At 66.3% G+C, this 12,384-nt stretch overlaps 2 protein-coding genes across 2 annotated transcripts; both read right to left on the reverse strand.

Moving 5' to 3' along the window:
• Nucleotides 1-349: 349 nt before the first annotated feature.
• On the reverse strand, nucleotides 350-2,006 carry APOF (apolipoprotein F). The gene is made up of 2 exons (XM_029074021.1): nucleotides 1,877-2,006; nucleotides 350-1,709 (listed from the first exon to the last, which is right to left on the reverse strand). Exons 1-2 carry the CDS (start codon nucleotides 1,882-1,884, stop codon nucleotides 542-544), a joined length of 1,176 nt encoding a protein of 391 aa, XP_028929854.1. The 5' UTR covers nucleotides 1,885-2,006; the 3' UTR covers nucleotides 350-541.
• A 215-nt stretch (nucleotides 2,007-2,221) lies between these two features.
• TIMELESS (timeless circadian regulator) lies at nucleotides 2,222-11,949 on the reverse strand. The gene is given in 30 exon segments (XM_039913290.1): nucleotides 2,222-2,821; nucleotides 3,105-3,170; nucleotides 3,289-3,511; nucleotides 3,620-3,738; nucleotides 3,828-3,896; nucleotides 3,973-4,162; nucleotides 4,318-4,451; nucleotides 4,861-4,943; nucleotides 5,047-5,170; nucleotides 5,270-5,355; nucleotides 5,611-5,759; nucleotides 5,863-6,032; nucleotides 6,035-6,063; nucleotides 6,417-6,573; nucleotides 6,707-6,804; nucleotides 6,950-7,101; nucleotides 7,191-7,328; nucleotides 7,441-7,610; nucleotides 7,777-7,880; nucleotides 8,013-8,230; nucleotides 8,334-8,510; nucleotides 8,743-8,830; nucleotides 8,911-9,044; nucleotides 9,127-9,282; nucleotides 9,393-9,494; nucleotides 9,639-9,701; nucleotides 10,041-10,155; nucleotides 10,254-10,407; nucleotides 11,090-11,387; nucleotides 11,851-11,949. Coding segments are annotated over 29 exon segments (3,657 nt in total). The 5' UTR covers nucleotides 11,172-11,387; nucleotides 11,851-11,949; the 3' UTR covers nucleotides 2,222-2,714.
• Nucleotides 11,950-12,384: the final 435 nt, after the last annotated feature.

A 12,384-nucleotide genomic window follows, 5' to 3' on the forward strand; every position in this document is an offset into this window, starting at 1 on the left:
CGACTGGACTGTGAGCCCATCAGTGGGCAGGGTCTGTCTCTATTTGTTGCCGATTTGTACATTCCAAGCGCTTGGTACAGTGCTCTGCACATAGTAAGCGCTCAATAAATACTATTGAATGAATGTTGAGTGAATTTATTACCCTGTTTATTTTGCTAATGAGGTGTACATCTCCCTCATTCTATTTATCTTTTGTTCTCTTTAGCTCTGCTGTCGCTCCCACTTAGACTGTGAGCCCGTCATTGGGCAGGGATTCTATCTGTTGCCGAATTGTCCATTCCGAGCCCACTGTACAGTGCTCTGCACATAGTAAGCGCTCAATAAATACTACTGAATGAATATCGAGAACTTTCTGTATCGAGGCCACTGCAACGGCTTTATTCGGGGCAATCCATCACCCGATTAATCAGGGGCATTGATTGAACGCTTACAGGGTCCAGGCCGAGGCCATCGGGGAGAGGGACCCGCAGGCCTCGTGTAAGGTTGTGGGTAGGAGGGTGGGTGGGTGGGGGATGGAGGGGTGGGTGTCTGTGTGTTTTTCTCACCACCTCCCAGTCCCCAGCCTCTTCCAGAAGCCCTTCCAGCCCTCTGGACTGCTGCCCCGCCGGTGGCTGTCCTCAGCGGTCCTCGCCTCCCCACCTTCCAAAGCCAGGGTCATCGCCTTGGTCCCCTGCCCGTGACCGCTCACGGGCGGAGTGACCCCCACCGGGGGCGATGCTGCCGTGGTCCCCTCCCGGGGGTGGCCCGGGCCTGCGGCCGACTGGGGGCCGCCTGCTGCCCTCCCCTCCACGTACCAGTTTCGGACCAACTGCTGCACTGCGGGCCTGAGGGCCAGACTGACCCCGACGCCCTCGGGCCCCCCGGCCATCCCACTCAGCTCCACCACGGCAGCGTAGCCCAAGTCCAGGGCGGCCTCCCGGGCCCGGGCCCAGGCGGTCTCGGAGCAGCCTCGGGCCCCGTAGTAGAGGGCCGTGCCCAGGCTGTAGCAGGCGTCCACCCCCGGGATCCAATGCACCACCTCGAACACCTGCCGCTCCTTCTCGGACACGCAGGGGTCGTCACTCCGCTTCATCCGGCCCCTCCGCCGCCCTCCGCCGCCCCGACACAGCCAGGTCCGGGCCCCCGGCCCGAGCACGAAGCGGCTTCCCCGCTGCCCCACGGTCAGGAACGCGTCCCCGGGGACGGCCGTGACGCCAGCGCACGAGGCGCCCCGGAGTCGGCAGGCGGCCATGGCCGCAGGGAGGACAGAGTGGGTGCCGAGCACCGGCCCGATCAGATGGGCCCCGTCCAGCGGCTCGAACCCGGGACAGCCGTTCCCTGGCTCTGGTCGGCCCAGCCGGTGCAAGTTGTAGAACAGGGCCTTGGCGGCCCCCGCGCCTCCGCCCCCACCGGCCCCTCGCGGTCGCCGCAGTCGGCGGCCGAAGGTCCCGGTGGCCTCCGCGCCCGTCTGTGCGACGAGCCGCAGCCGCAGGCCGCGGGCCTCTACCTGGCAGCCGGCCCGCTCCAGGGCCTCGGTCAGGGCCAGGCTGATCAGGTAACGAGGGAGCGGAGCGAGGAGCGGGAGGGAGGGCAAGGCTGAAGGCAGCAGGGACTGGCAGGACAAGGGCTGCGGGGGCCGGGCGGAGGAGGCGGAGGCACAGTTCGGGCCCGGCAGCAGGCAGCGGGTAAGAAGTAGAGTCCAGGCCACGGCGGTGGCGGAGGGCCCGGTCCTGCAGGAGTGGCGAAAGGGAGGTGCACACCCACCCACAGATAGGGAGCGGCCACCCCCAGCCCTCCCCGGCCCGACTGGATCCCCGGGCCCGCCGGTCCCCAGACTGAGCTCGGAGGGCAGAGACCCCCCTTCCCTCCCCGACCTCCCATCGGCCACCGTCCCTACCTCATCATTTCCACGAAGCACAATCAGGAAGAAGCGGGACACCCAGCCTGTCGCTGGCCCTAGGTCTTTCGGTCCTGACAGGTGCGGCTCTCGGGGCTCCCCGCTAAACGCTCGGCCATAGCCCCCGCCGCCCCCAGGACCTGGGCAAATATTTGCTGCCCTCGCACTGGCCTGGACCTTGTCCCCACCTCCTCTGCCCAGCAACAAGTACAACAGCCTTCTACCGTGCAGCCTCTCCTCGCCGTCACAGGCGCCACACCTCAGACCCCAGCTTGGAGGGGTGGGAGGATACGGGCGCACGTATACGTGCGTGAGTCCGGGGCGTGCGGGCGCCCCAGACACCGGTTTGGCTGCAATTGCAGAATTTAATTTTATAACGAAACTTGAACAAGGAACGGTTCTCAGCCTTACCAGACAATCCACCCCGCCCCTTCCCTGCCAGTTAGGCAGGGGCCAGACCCCCTCCCCCAAGGAGGGTGTACAGGTGGAGGGCGTGGCTGGTCCTGGGAGGGAGGGAGAGAGAGCTTGAGCCCCTTGGCCCCCCTCCACTCTGCCTCGTCCCCTGCCTGGCGATCCTGGCTGGTGGGGAGGGGGCCCTGGCAGGGGGAGGTGGGTGAGCCCGGCTCTCTCACCCTCTACCTTGGCCCCGCTTTCCCCACGAGGCTCAGCTGCAGCTGGGGAGACGCGGGAAATGTTGTCAAGAAAGAAGAAGTGACGGCCCGGGGCCTCGGACCGAGAGGAGGGGCAGGGAGGTGGTCCAAGGGAAGGTTCGGGGGCTGGGAGGGGTGGGGGGGCCGGGTTCACAGGCCGAACCCCAGCCTCACCCCTCCCTGCCCCCTTAGTCGTCGTCGTCATCTTCAATCCGCAGCCGGCGTCTCTTGGGTAGCTGAGGGCCCGCGGGGGAGGCTGCAGGGGAGCCTGAGGGGGAACCCGGCTCCGGGGCTGCTGCAACGAAACGGGACAGAGGAAGAGGAAGGGGCAGGAGGGGCACAGGAAGGGAAAGGGAAAGGGTGAAGGGGCAAGATCCCAGACTAAGTAAGCCTGTCCCTGCCCACCCTCTCTTTGCCTTTCCACTCATGCCCCCTACACAGGCACCCACGCTTAAAGAACCACAGACACACCAGCACCCACATGAACACAGATGCCACCCCCCCGGCGCCCCCAACACACACACACACACTCACTCTCTCTCTCTATGAAGAGAAGCGTTCTCTTGTCTCTCACTCACCTGGGCTCCTGGCCTCCACCTCGTCCCGCTCCTCATCACTATCCAGTGGCTGTCGCCTCCCAGAGCCTGAAAGAGGCCCAGGCAATGGGAGCCAGATCAGCACAAGGCCCCAACGCACGATTCCCTCGGGCTTCACCCCCTCCGCCCCCCGACACCAGGATCCCCAGGACCCCACCCCCGGTACCTGGCGGCCCTCTCCTCTTGCGGGTCTGCAGCAGAGCCTGGAGCGCCTGTGTCGGCTGCTCCTCGTGGGGCGGCCCTCCATCGGGGGCCCCGCCGGCCTCACCCTGCCCCGGCCCATCAGGCTCCGGCCCCGGCGCCCCATCCTCCCGCGGCTGACCCAGGGAGGCCGCCATCCTCCGGAGCTGCCTGGGGCTCAGCTTGGCTGGGATTCGCCAGAAAGACTCCTGTGGGCAAAGGTGGGCAAAGGTGGGGGGGCTCAGAGCGAGGGTCCCAGTCCCAAGGCAGCTCCGCCCTCCCAGCCAGGACAGCATCTGCGGGCCTGGGCCTCTCACCTGCTCGGAGGCCGGGGGCCGGGCGCCGACCCGCCGCAGGAGTCGCTGGAACCGTCTGTCTTCCATGGCCTCCTCGTTCTCCTCTGTCAGCGGCACCAGCGGCACCGCCTGGGAGCAGCCTGGGGCCCGGAAGGGATGACGGGGGGTCAGGAGGCCAGCCTCGGCTCCCCACTCCCTGGCCCTCCGGCCCCCAGTCCTTCCCACTCACCATCCTCTTCACGGTCAGTAGCCACACGGATCAGGCAGTTCTGGAGCCACTGCAAGGGTCCGGAGAAACCTGTGGGGGGTCGGGGGTCAGAGGCGAAGGGTATGTCCACAGTCTGTCTCCCTTGCCCCAGCCCATAACGCCTCACCTTGCTGCCAGAGATTGTGCTCAAGGCCTGAAGGATCGTGCTGGCCCCGCTCTGCCCCGGACTCCTCCTCGCCTTCCGGCTCCTCCTCTTCCTCCTCCTCGCTCTCCTCTTCCTCCTCCTCCTCCTCTTCGGCCTCCTCTTTCTCCTCCCTCCTTTGACATGAGGTCCGAAGGGCCTCCTTCCCATCAGCCTGGTGAGGAAACGGGGCCAGTGGTCGGGAAGGGAAAGCGGACAAGGGGAGGGTGAGAGAACTGAGGGAAGAACGTGGAAGACGTGAGAGGTTCAGAAAGATGGCGGGGAGAGATGAGGAGAAGGCTGGAAAGGAGGGTCCGTGGGATAACTCACCCGTGCCTTTCGCCGGGAACGCTTCTTGTAAAGTTCCCGTCGTTCAGCCACCAGCCCCAAGCTCAGCAGCTTGTCGACTACGCGGGCACGGCCGCGCTTGGCTGTGAGGTTCTTCATGATGCCACCCAACACGTCTGGGGGTGGCAGGGTGGAGGAAAGGAGGACGGGGCCACAGGAAGGAGAGAGGGGACGGAATGAGGAGAGTGTGGGGATGGGATGAAAAAGGGGAGGAGGGGGCCCGAGCAGGAAGAAAGAGGGAGGAGGGATGGGATGAGAAGAGATTTCAGGAGAAGAGGGGCCCAGGACCCCAACTGGGCTCCTCCACGTCTCCCCACTTCTGCCAGCGCCATCTCAGCAGCACCGCATCCAGCCCGTGTCCCACTGCCGCCAAGGAGCTACAACAGCTGAGGGTCAGAGCTGGGGGGCGGGGGGCCGTCTCAGGGTTTCAGAACTCTGCCTACCATCTGAGCCCTCACACTCCAGCCCACTGTATGAACCCCATCTGACTCTCCCCCCACACCCCAAGCTCCTCCTCCAGCCCACCATCCGAGTCCCGGAACTCCTCAAACAGCCGCTGCAGCTCCAGCTCCTGCTCCTCGGTCCACAGCACCAGTTGGGTCCCCCTCCTGCCCAAACAGAGCGAGCTCAGGGAGGAGACCGAGCCCCCCCGCCGGGCCCGCCCGCCCCCAGAGGCCCCTCCGACCACCGGCGGCCCCTCCGGCCACCTGCCTCGGCTTCTGGAAGTCCTTGACGCTGTCGGCCAGTCCCAGCCTCACCAGGTGGTGGATGATCTGTTTGCGGGTCCGGCGGGCGGGTCCCAGGCGGGCCAGGATGGCGTCCACCACGTCCTCCCCTGGTTGTGGGGGGCAGATGGAGCGGTGCCATGGTGGGGGAGAGGGAGCGGCCAGGACCCCTCCCTCCCTCGCCTTCCCCTCCCACCCCCGGCCATTACCGTCAACATCTTTGTGAGCTAGGTACAGCTCCTGCAGCTGCTGTTCCTCCTCCGGGGTCCACTTGAGGGGTCTGTGGCCTGGGGGTCTGGGCGGGGGAGCACAGCAATTTCAGAGGGTGGGGCTCCGGCCCTGGGGGAGAGCACATACCCTCCAAACACAGTGTCCTCCCCCAGGTAGGGGGCACGGTCCCCACGGCCCCTCACCCGGCATTCTCTGCTCTCTAGACAGTAAGAGCTCACTGTCGGCAGGGAATGGGTCTGTTGTATTATACTGTACTCTCCCAAGCGCTTAGTACAGTGCTCTGCGCACCGTAAGATCTCAATAATTCCGACCGACTGACCCGTCGCCGCCCAGGGTGCCGTAGCCCTCAGTCATCTCGCGCACGGCGGACGTGTTCTTCCAGAACAACAGCTCCACGAAGGCCTTGCTGTTGCTGGCGGCCAGAGTGAAGAACCGGCCCAGGATGTACTTGGCGAAGGTCACCAGCTCCTGGAGGTGGGGGTGAGGCCGTTGGGCAGGGGCCTCCTTCTGGGACCCCCAACTGCTCCCTGTCCTCCTTACCCACCCCCAACCCCCGTGGGTGGCCCCGCACCGGGTAGGCGGGGGCGGCAGGGTCGCTGAGCAGCCGGTGGAAGAGGCAGAAGAGGGAGAGCTGAAAGAGGAGGGCGTCCATCTTGAGGTCGCGGGCCAGTCGGTGCAGCATCTTGACGACACAGTGATTGGTGTGGGGGCTGTTGAGGCGGTAGTTCCGCAGCAACAGCGGTAGGCCCGGACCACCGTGGAGCTCGCGAACCTACCGCCAGAGACAGACACAGCACGGGCCTGCTCCAGGTTGGTCTATCCCGGGGGACCGATGGGAAGAGGCACAAGGCGGGGAAAAGACCTCACGCCGGGGTTTGCCACAGGGGAAATGCCGCGGCAAATGGCGGTCGGCAGTGGGGAGGAGAAGATCTGCCGGAACAGGTGGACACTTGAGGTTGCGCCTGGGCCGTGCTGGGCCATTCCGCCCACCTAAGCCCTCTGAGCTGGGAGACGGCCCGGGCTGACCCGAGGGGGACCAGGATGTGTCTTCGTTCGCCGGCCAACCCAAGCCTGGTCTGTGGGCTGACCACCGCTGGCTCCACCACCTCATCCCCGTCCCTTCACCTTTTCAGGTAATCCAGGAAGTTAAACTCTTTCTCGGAAACCTGGACAGCCTGCAGCTCCTCTTCTGCCTCCTCCTCCACCTCCGCCTCCTCCTCTTCTTCCTCTCCCTCCTCCTCCTCCTCCCCGGCTCCTCTGGGCTGTGCAGTCTCCGGGTGCCCTATTGGCAGGAGAAGGGATACGTGCGGTCAGCAGTGGCCGGCGGGCAGAGAGGGGGCGGGGTGCCGGTCTGAGACAGGCGGGATGGGGGACGTGGCTGAGCGGGAGCAGGCAACAGGGCCTCGGGCACTTACGCGGCAGCGAAGCCGACAGGATCTGCCGGAGCAGCTGAACCTCCTCCTCGGCACTCAGCTCTGGGGCCCCAAACACGTCCCCTTCCGGCCACACCTCCCTGGAGGTGGGAGAAATACCCACTGTCAGCAAGGGGCAGGGGTCGCCCAGGTTCAGTGAAGGGGCAGATGGGACCCGGAAATCATAGAAGGGGAAAGGGAAGAAGCGGGAGGGAGAGGGATTCCCCCCGCATCCTCCGCCCTCACCTGGCAGCCCGCAGGAGGCTGAGGGCTCCAGCCGCCTGACCACCAAGCAGACTCTCCTGGATGCGCACCATGGCCTCCGTCCGTTGCTCCTCCACCGGCACCTCCGAGGCTGCATCGAAGGGAACCACGTCGTCTGCGGGGAGCACGGGGTCCTGGTAGGAGGGGAGTCATGGAGGGCGGTCCTCTCCACCCGGTCCTCCCTCCGCCCACGGTCCCGGCCGGGCGATCCGGGATCCCGTACCTGAGCACAGAGCCGCAGCTGTTCCTCCAGCGTCGTCCAGAGCTCCTCCTGCTGCTCGGGGCTGAGGGGCAGGGTGCCGGCCGGAGACGGGCGGGGGCGGGCAGGAGCCTTCTTGCGCTTCTTTCTCCTCTTTTTGTTCTGCGGGCAGAGGGGGCAGTTCAGAGGGTGGCACGCTGGGACGCCGGGCTCTGGCTCCCCACCTGCTCCAGTCCACCCCCACCCACTTTCCCCACCTTCTGCCACACCCCACCTGCACCATTAGGCCCCCGCGGCCCCGGCAGAAGTGCTCCAACATCTTGAGGAACAGGTGCGTGGTCTCCACCAGGTCGCAGAGGAAGGAGCGGGGCTGCCGGGTCTCGTCAAACTTGCGGAAGAGAGCCAAGAACAGCTCACGGAACTCCAGCACGTAGAAGATGTTGTCTGAGGGCAGCGGGGGGAAGATGGGCGGGGCTGCAGGGCCCATTTGGGGCTAGAAGTGGAGGCCTGGAGGGGGGCTGGAGCGGGGCAGAAGAGCAGAAGCCAAGGGCCGGGGGGAGTGGGCCCAGTGCAGCAGGGGGGCGGGGGCGGGGGGAGGGCAGGCTCTCACTCTTGATGATCCGGCTGCTTTCCCGCACGGCCTCATCCTCAGACTGGTCCATCTGATGCACGGTGGCCAGGAGCTCCTGATAGGCTTTCAGGGCCAGGTGCATCCTGCAGTAGGGGGCCCAGAGGACTCTCAGGCCTGGAGCTCAGGCTCAGGGGACTCTCAGGCCCGGCGCTCCGAGGGGGCTCGGGACACAGCCCGCTCTCCTGCCCAGGGGGGCGCACCCCTGCCCCGCTCACCGGCGCCCCCAGGACACGGCCTCCTTGCGGTCGGTCAGCATCATCTCGTAGTAGTTGGTCAGGTTCTGCTCGATGAAGTGGAAGGTGCGGATGCTGAGGGTCTCGGAGACCAGGCCGGGTCGGAAGTGGGAGGCCCGGTTGAAGGCCATGAAGAAGGCCAGCGCCCACAGGTAATAGGTCTCATCGTGCTGCTGGGCCCGCTCACGCAATAGGTGGTCCTGTCCCAAAGATGGAGGAGCCGGTCGGCGCTACCGGGCCCGGCCCGGCCCTCCCGCCGATCCCCCTGGCTGCCCGGCACCCCCGGCGGGACCCCCGCCCCACCTTCACCAGGGCCATGAGACGGTTGTAGCTGTTCTCCAGAAACTCGGTGCAGAAGTGGCCCAAAAAGAGGCGCACGTTGCGGGCCGAGCGGCGCGGGGCCGCCGTCTCCTGGGCCGCCTGGCGCCGGCGAGGCACTCGGCGCACCTCCTTGACCATATCCGGGCTGTAGTTCTGGAACTGGGGGGGCAGATGGACGGTCAGACAGATGGACAGTCAAAGGGAAGCTAGCGAAGGCTGGGCTGCCTGGAGACTTGGGCGCATATGCTCTCACCCCCAGCCCCAGCTCTCCACTGGTCCCAGGATGCCCCTCTACCCACCTCTTCTCCCTGTGCCTGCTCTTGCCCTGCCCGGACCCCCGGCCTTCCCCTCCCGCCACGCACGCCATCACCCTGGCCCCACGCCTGCTCACATTGTGCAGGCCCTTGTGGAACACGACGTCCTGGTCCCCGATGGCCCGCAGGCCCTGGACCACGTAAGAGCCCCCGAAGCGAGAATGTCTGCCGGCACAAGGTTGACAGGGGTGAGCCCGGGGCCCAGGTGTCACCCCCTCTCCCCCGACCGGCTCCGGGAGACTCACCTGCTGCCTCTCCGGAGGGCTCGGCTCTTCCGCTCTGCCACCTCCCGCTGCCGCAGCGCCTCCAACTCCCGCACATCCACCCCCCGCGCTTGCGCCGAGCGCGCTTGCCCGCCCGCCGCCAGCTGCTCCGGGTTCTGCGGGGACCAATGGCTGTCGTTGTGCAGGTCAGGGGTGGGGGAGGGAGGACAGACGGAGGGAGGGCAGAGGGAGACCCACCTGGTCACGGAAGAGGAGGGCGATAATCTCGAGCACGTGCAAGCTCCACTGCTGCTCGGCCTGCGAGCTGGCCAGAAACAGAAGCAGGTCGTCCAGGCCGCTAAGATGCAGGCTCCAGAGCAGCCGGTCGTGGGTGCTGGCCGCGTCGTCGATGGGCTGGGCGGTGCCAGAGAGAGAGAGGCAGAAGATGGGGGCGAGGCTGGGGGCGATGGCTCAGCTCGGGCCTCCGGCGCGGAACCTTCCCCCCGCCCCACGCATCGGCTCACCTTCTCGTGGTCGGGGTCGGCCGGGATGTGCAGCAGGTTCCGCACCAGCAGCAGGATCCGCTCTATCAGCAGGTTGTCTTCCTCCTGCCGCTCCTCCCAGCCCTGGGGGCCGAAGGGGGGGGGGGCTGTGAGGGCCCGGCCTGCTGCCACCCCACCCCCAGTTCACTGCGGCCAAGGAGCAACATTGGGGAGAGGAGGGGAGCAGGGAGGGGCAAGACTGGGGGGAGCGGGGAGAGCCCCACTGACCAGCTGCAGCAGCTCATACAGCGTCTCGCTGAGGACTCCGAACACCTTCTCATTGGCGAAGGCCTGACGGGGGAGAAGTCACAAATCAGGGAGACCCCAGGACCCCGTCCCCACCCCTAGACCCAACCACCTCCTGGTCAGAACCCCCAGACTGTGGTGGGGAGGGACCGAAGGGAGACGAGACACCATCCCTGTCCTGGCGAGGCGGCCGGGCTGATGGGCAAGACAGAGATAGTGTCCTGGAGTTCAGGGAGGAGGGCACCGAGGGCTGCCGGTCACCTGTGTCTCATGGCCCTATCAGTCAAGGAGATGCCGGGGCCAAGGCCTGGGAGATTTGAGGGAATCTGGCAATCTCCACAGCCCCACCCTGGGAAACCCTAACCCAGCCCCGGCCGGACCCACCTCCTTGTATGCCCGGAGGTAGGTGAGCACTTGCAGAAAGTGGTGGCCGAGGTTGGGGTCCTGGGGCACTTTGCCAAAGCAGAGCAGGGCCGGCTGGGTCAGGTTCACCATCAGCCTGTGGAGGGTGGGCAAACGGTTGGAGCCGGGGGGGCCGCCTGCCGACACTGGCCTCCGGCCCCCTGCCCCGCCCAACACCCCAGAGCAGCCAGCCACCTGACGACGGCGTCGAAGAGAGGCTTGTCCTGCCGGTGCTGGGTGAGGAGGGGCAGCAGGTCCCCCTGCAGGATCTGGGCAGCGCCCAGCTGCTGCCGCACATCCCGCGTCTCATCCTCGTGCCGTAGATAGCGGATCAGATCCTTCACGCTCTCTGCGGGGGGACAGGCAGAGTCTGGCCGGCGGGCGGCTGGAGGCCGGGACTGGACGGGGGGGCATCCCACCCACGGTCCTACTCCTATGCAGAGGGCTACTGGGCGGCCGACTGACTGATTGACGGCCAATTCTACCCAGGCTCCAAGGCCCATGGGGGTTAAGTGACTCGCCCAAGAAGCAGAGCTGGGCAGTGGCAGAGTGGCAGAGCTGGGGAGAATCCTCACCCACCCCTCACAAGGGAGGCAGACCGCTGGTGAGAAAGGCCTTTGGACAATAGAAATCGGTCCTGACACCCCTAACCATTCTCTAGCCCGTGCCTTCAGAGCAAGGTTCTGAGCCCTGAGTGCCATTAACTCACTGCTCCTCACACTCCTCTCTTCCCATGGAGCCCCTGCAGCACAGGGCCGGCCCCCCCCCCGGGGACTGAAAGCCCCCTGACACTGAGCCCCCCTAACCAAACACTGAGTCCCGGTGGACCGCGCACCCTTGCAGACCAAGCAACCCTTAGGGACCAAGTTCCTGGGGTGCCAGAGACAGGTTCTCTTTGTCTACTCAACGGCGCCTGATCTTTGCCCAAAGAAGCACCCTGGCTGTTGACCGACAAAGGCCTGGCCGTGCCCCACGTGGGGCCGATGCCAGTGGTACCGGCCCGCCCCCGTCCCCGTGCCTCCGGCACTCACCCAGGCAGTCTGGCTCCTTGTGGTAGGTGTCTCCTTCCAGGTATCCGAGGGCGCTGCACGTGGCCAGGAGCTCACAGTTCATCGCGGACGAGGACGTAAACACCCAGACCTGCCAGGCCGGCCACCACAGCCTCTGTACCCGCCCGGGGAAGGCGGGGACCCCTGAGGGGTGGGCTGCTGCCCTGCCCACCAACCCTCGGCCTCGCCCCGGGCCTCACCAAGGGCGTCCTGGAGCCGGAGGGTCAAGTCACCTGCGAGCAACCAGCCGGCGGCCTGCGGGTCCCAAGTGGCCACGACCCTAGAGAGAGGGGAGGTCGTGGGGTCAGTGAAAGTCGGCTCCAGGTGGCGGGGGCTGGCTGCTCCCCCAGTGGGGCTTCTTTCTCCCTGCAAAGGTGAGGACCCCACCACCTCCACTCCTGGGTCTCCACGGTCCCGCCCGGGGCCCGGACCCCTTCCGCAGCCTTGGCCCTCGGCCTGCACAACCCCGCCCTGGCCTGGCCAGTCAGTCCACAGATGGGCAGACTCCATTCTCGGCCAGCTCCGCTCTCTCTGGGGCCCCGACCTCCGGTCACCTCCCTTGGCCAGGGGGGAACTGCCCCACAGGGGCAGAGAGATGCGGGCATCCAAGCTGGCCCTGTGGCTCTAACCTTTCAGAAACAACTGCTCCTTCCCCCAGGCACCCACCTTTCCACTAATGCCTTAGGACAGACTTTCTCTCCCCCTCCCCGCCAAATGCCCCAAGTCTGGCCCCCGCGATCTACCCCTTCCCTGGTGGGGCAGGACGCTAGCCCCGTTCAGAGATCAATCCCCTGGGTGACCTCGGCCCCTTCTCCCATCTGGGGGCCGTCCCCAGGGGTCATCCATTCACAGGAGCTGGATAGCACTGGGTCTGACTCAACGCTCTCCTAAGCTTACATAACCATCAGCCCACTTCTCCCGCTGCCCCCCTCCTGCTAACCTACTTTTCCTGGCTGCGGCTTCCAGGCCCGCCGGGCATCCATTCCCTGGGGCGGGCGGGCAGGCCGGCAGGCAGCTTGGGGAAGCAAGGGGCCGCGGCAGGGACACCCCACAGGCCCCCCGGCCCCCGAGCCCACACCAGTCCAATCAGCCCTCAGCCAGGGTGGTGCCAAAGGGGCCTGGCTCCCTGCCTTCCCTGGAGATGGGAAGTTTCTGATCAGTCCTCCATACTCCCCCAGGGCGGCTGCCCCGGGACCCTGGGGCCCAAAGGAGAATGAACAATGGGGGAGAAAGCAGGAGGATGGGGCCGGTGGGCACTGGGAAATCCAGGGCAGGCT

The sequence above is a fragment of the Ornithorhynchus anatinus genome, chromosome 10, assembly GCF_004115215.2.
Source record: "Ornithorhynchus anatinus isolate Pmale09 chromosome 10, mOrnAna1.pri.v4, whole genome shotgun sequence".
Classification (NCBI taxonomy): Eukaryota; Metazoa; Chordata; class Mammalia; order Monotremata; family Ornithorhynchidae; genus Ornithorhynchus; species Ornithorhynchus anatinus.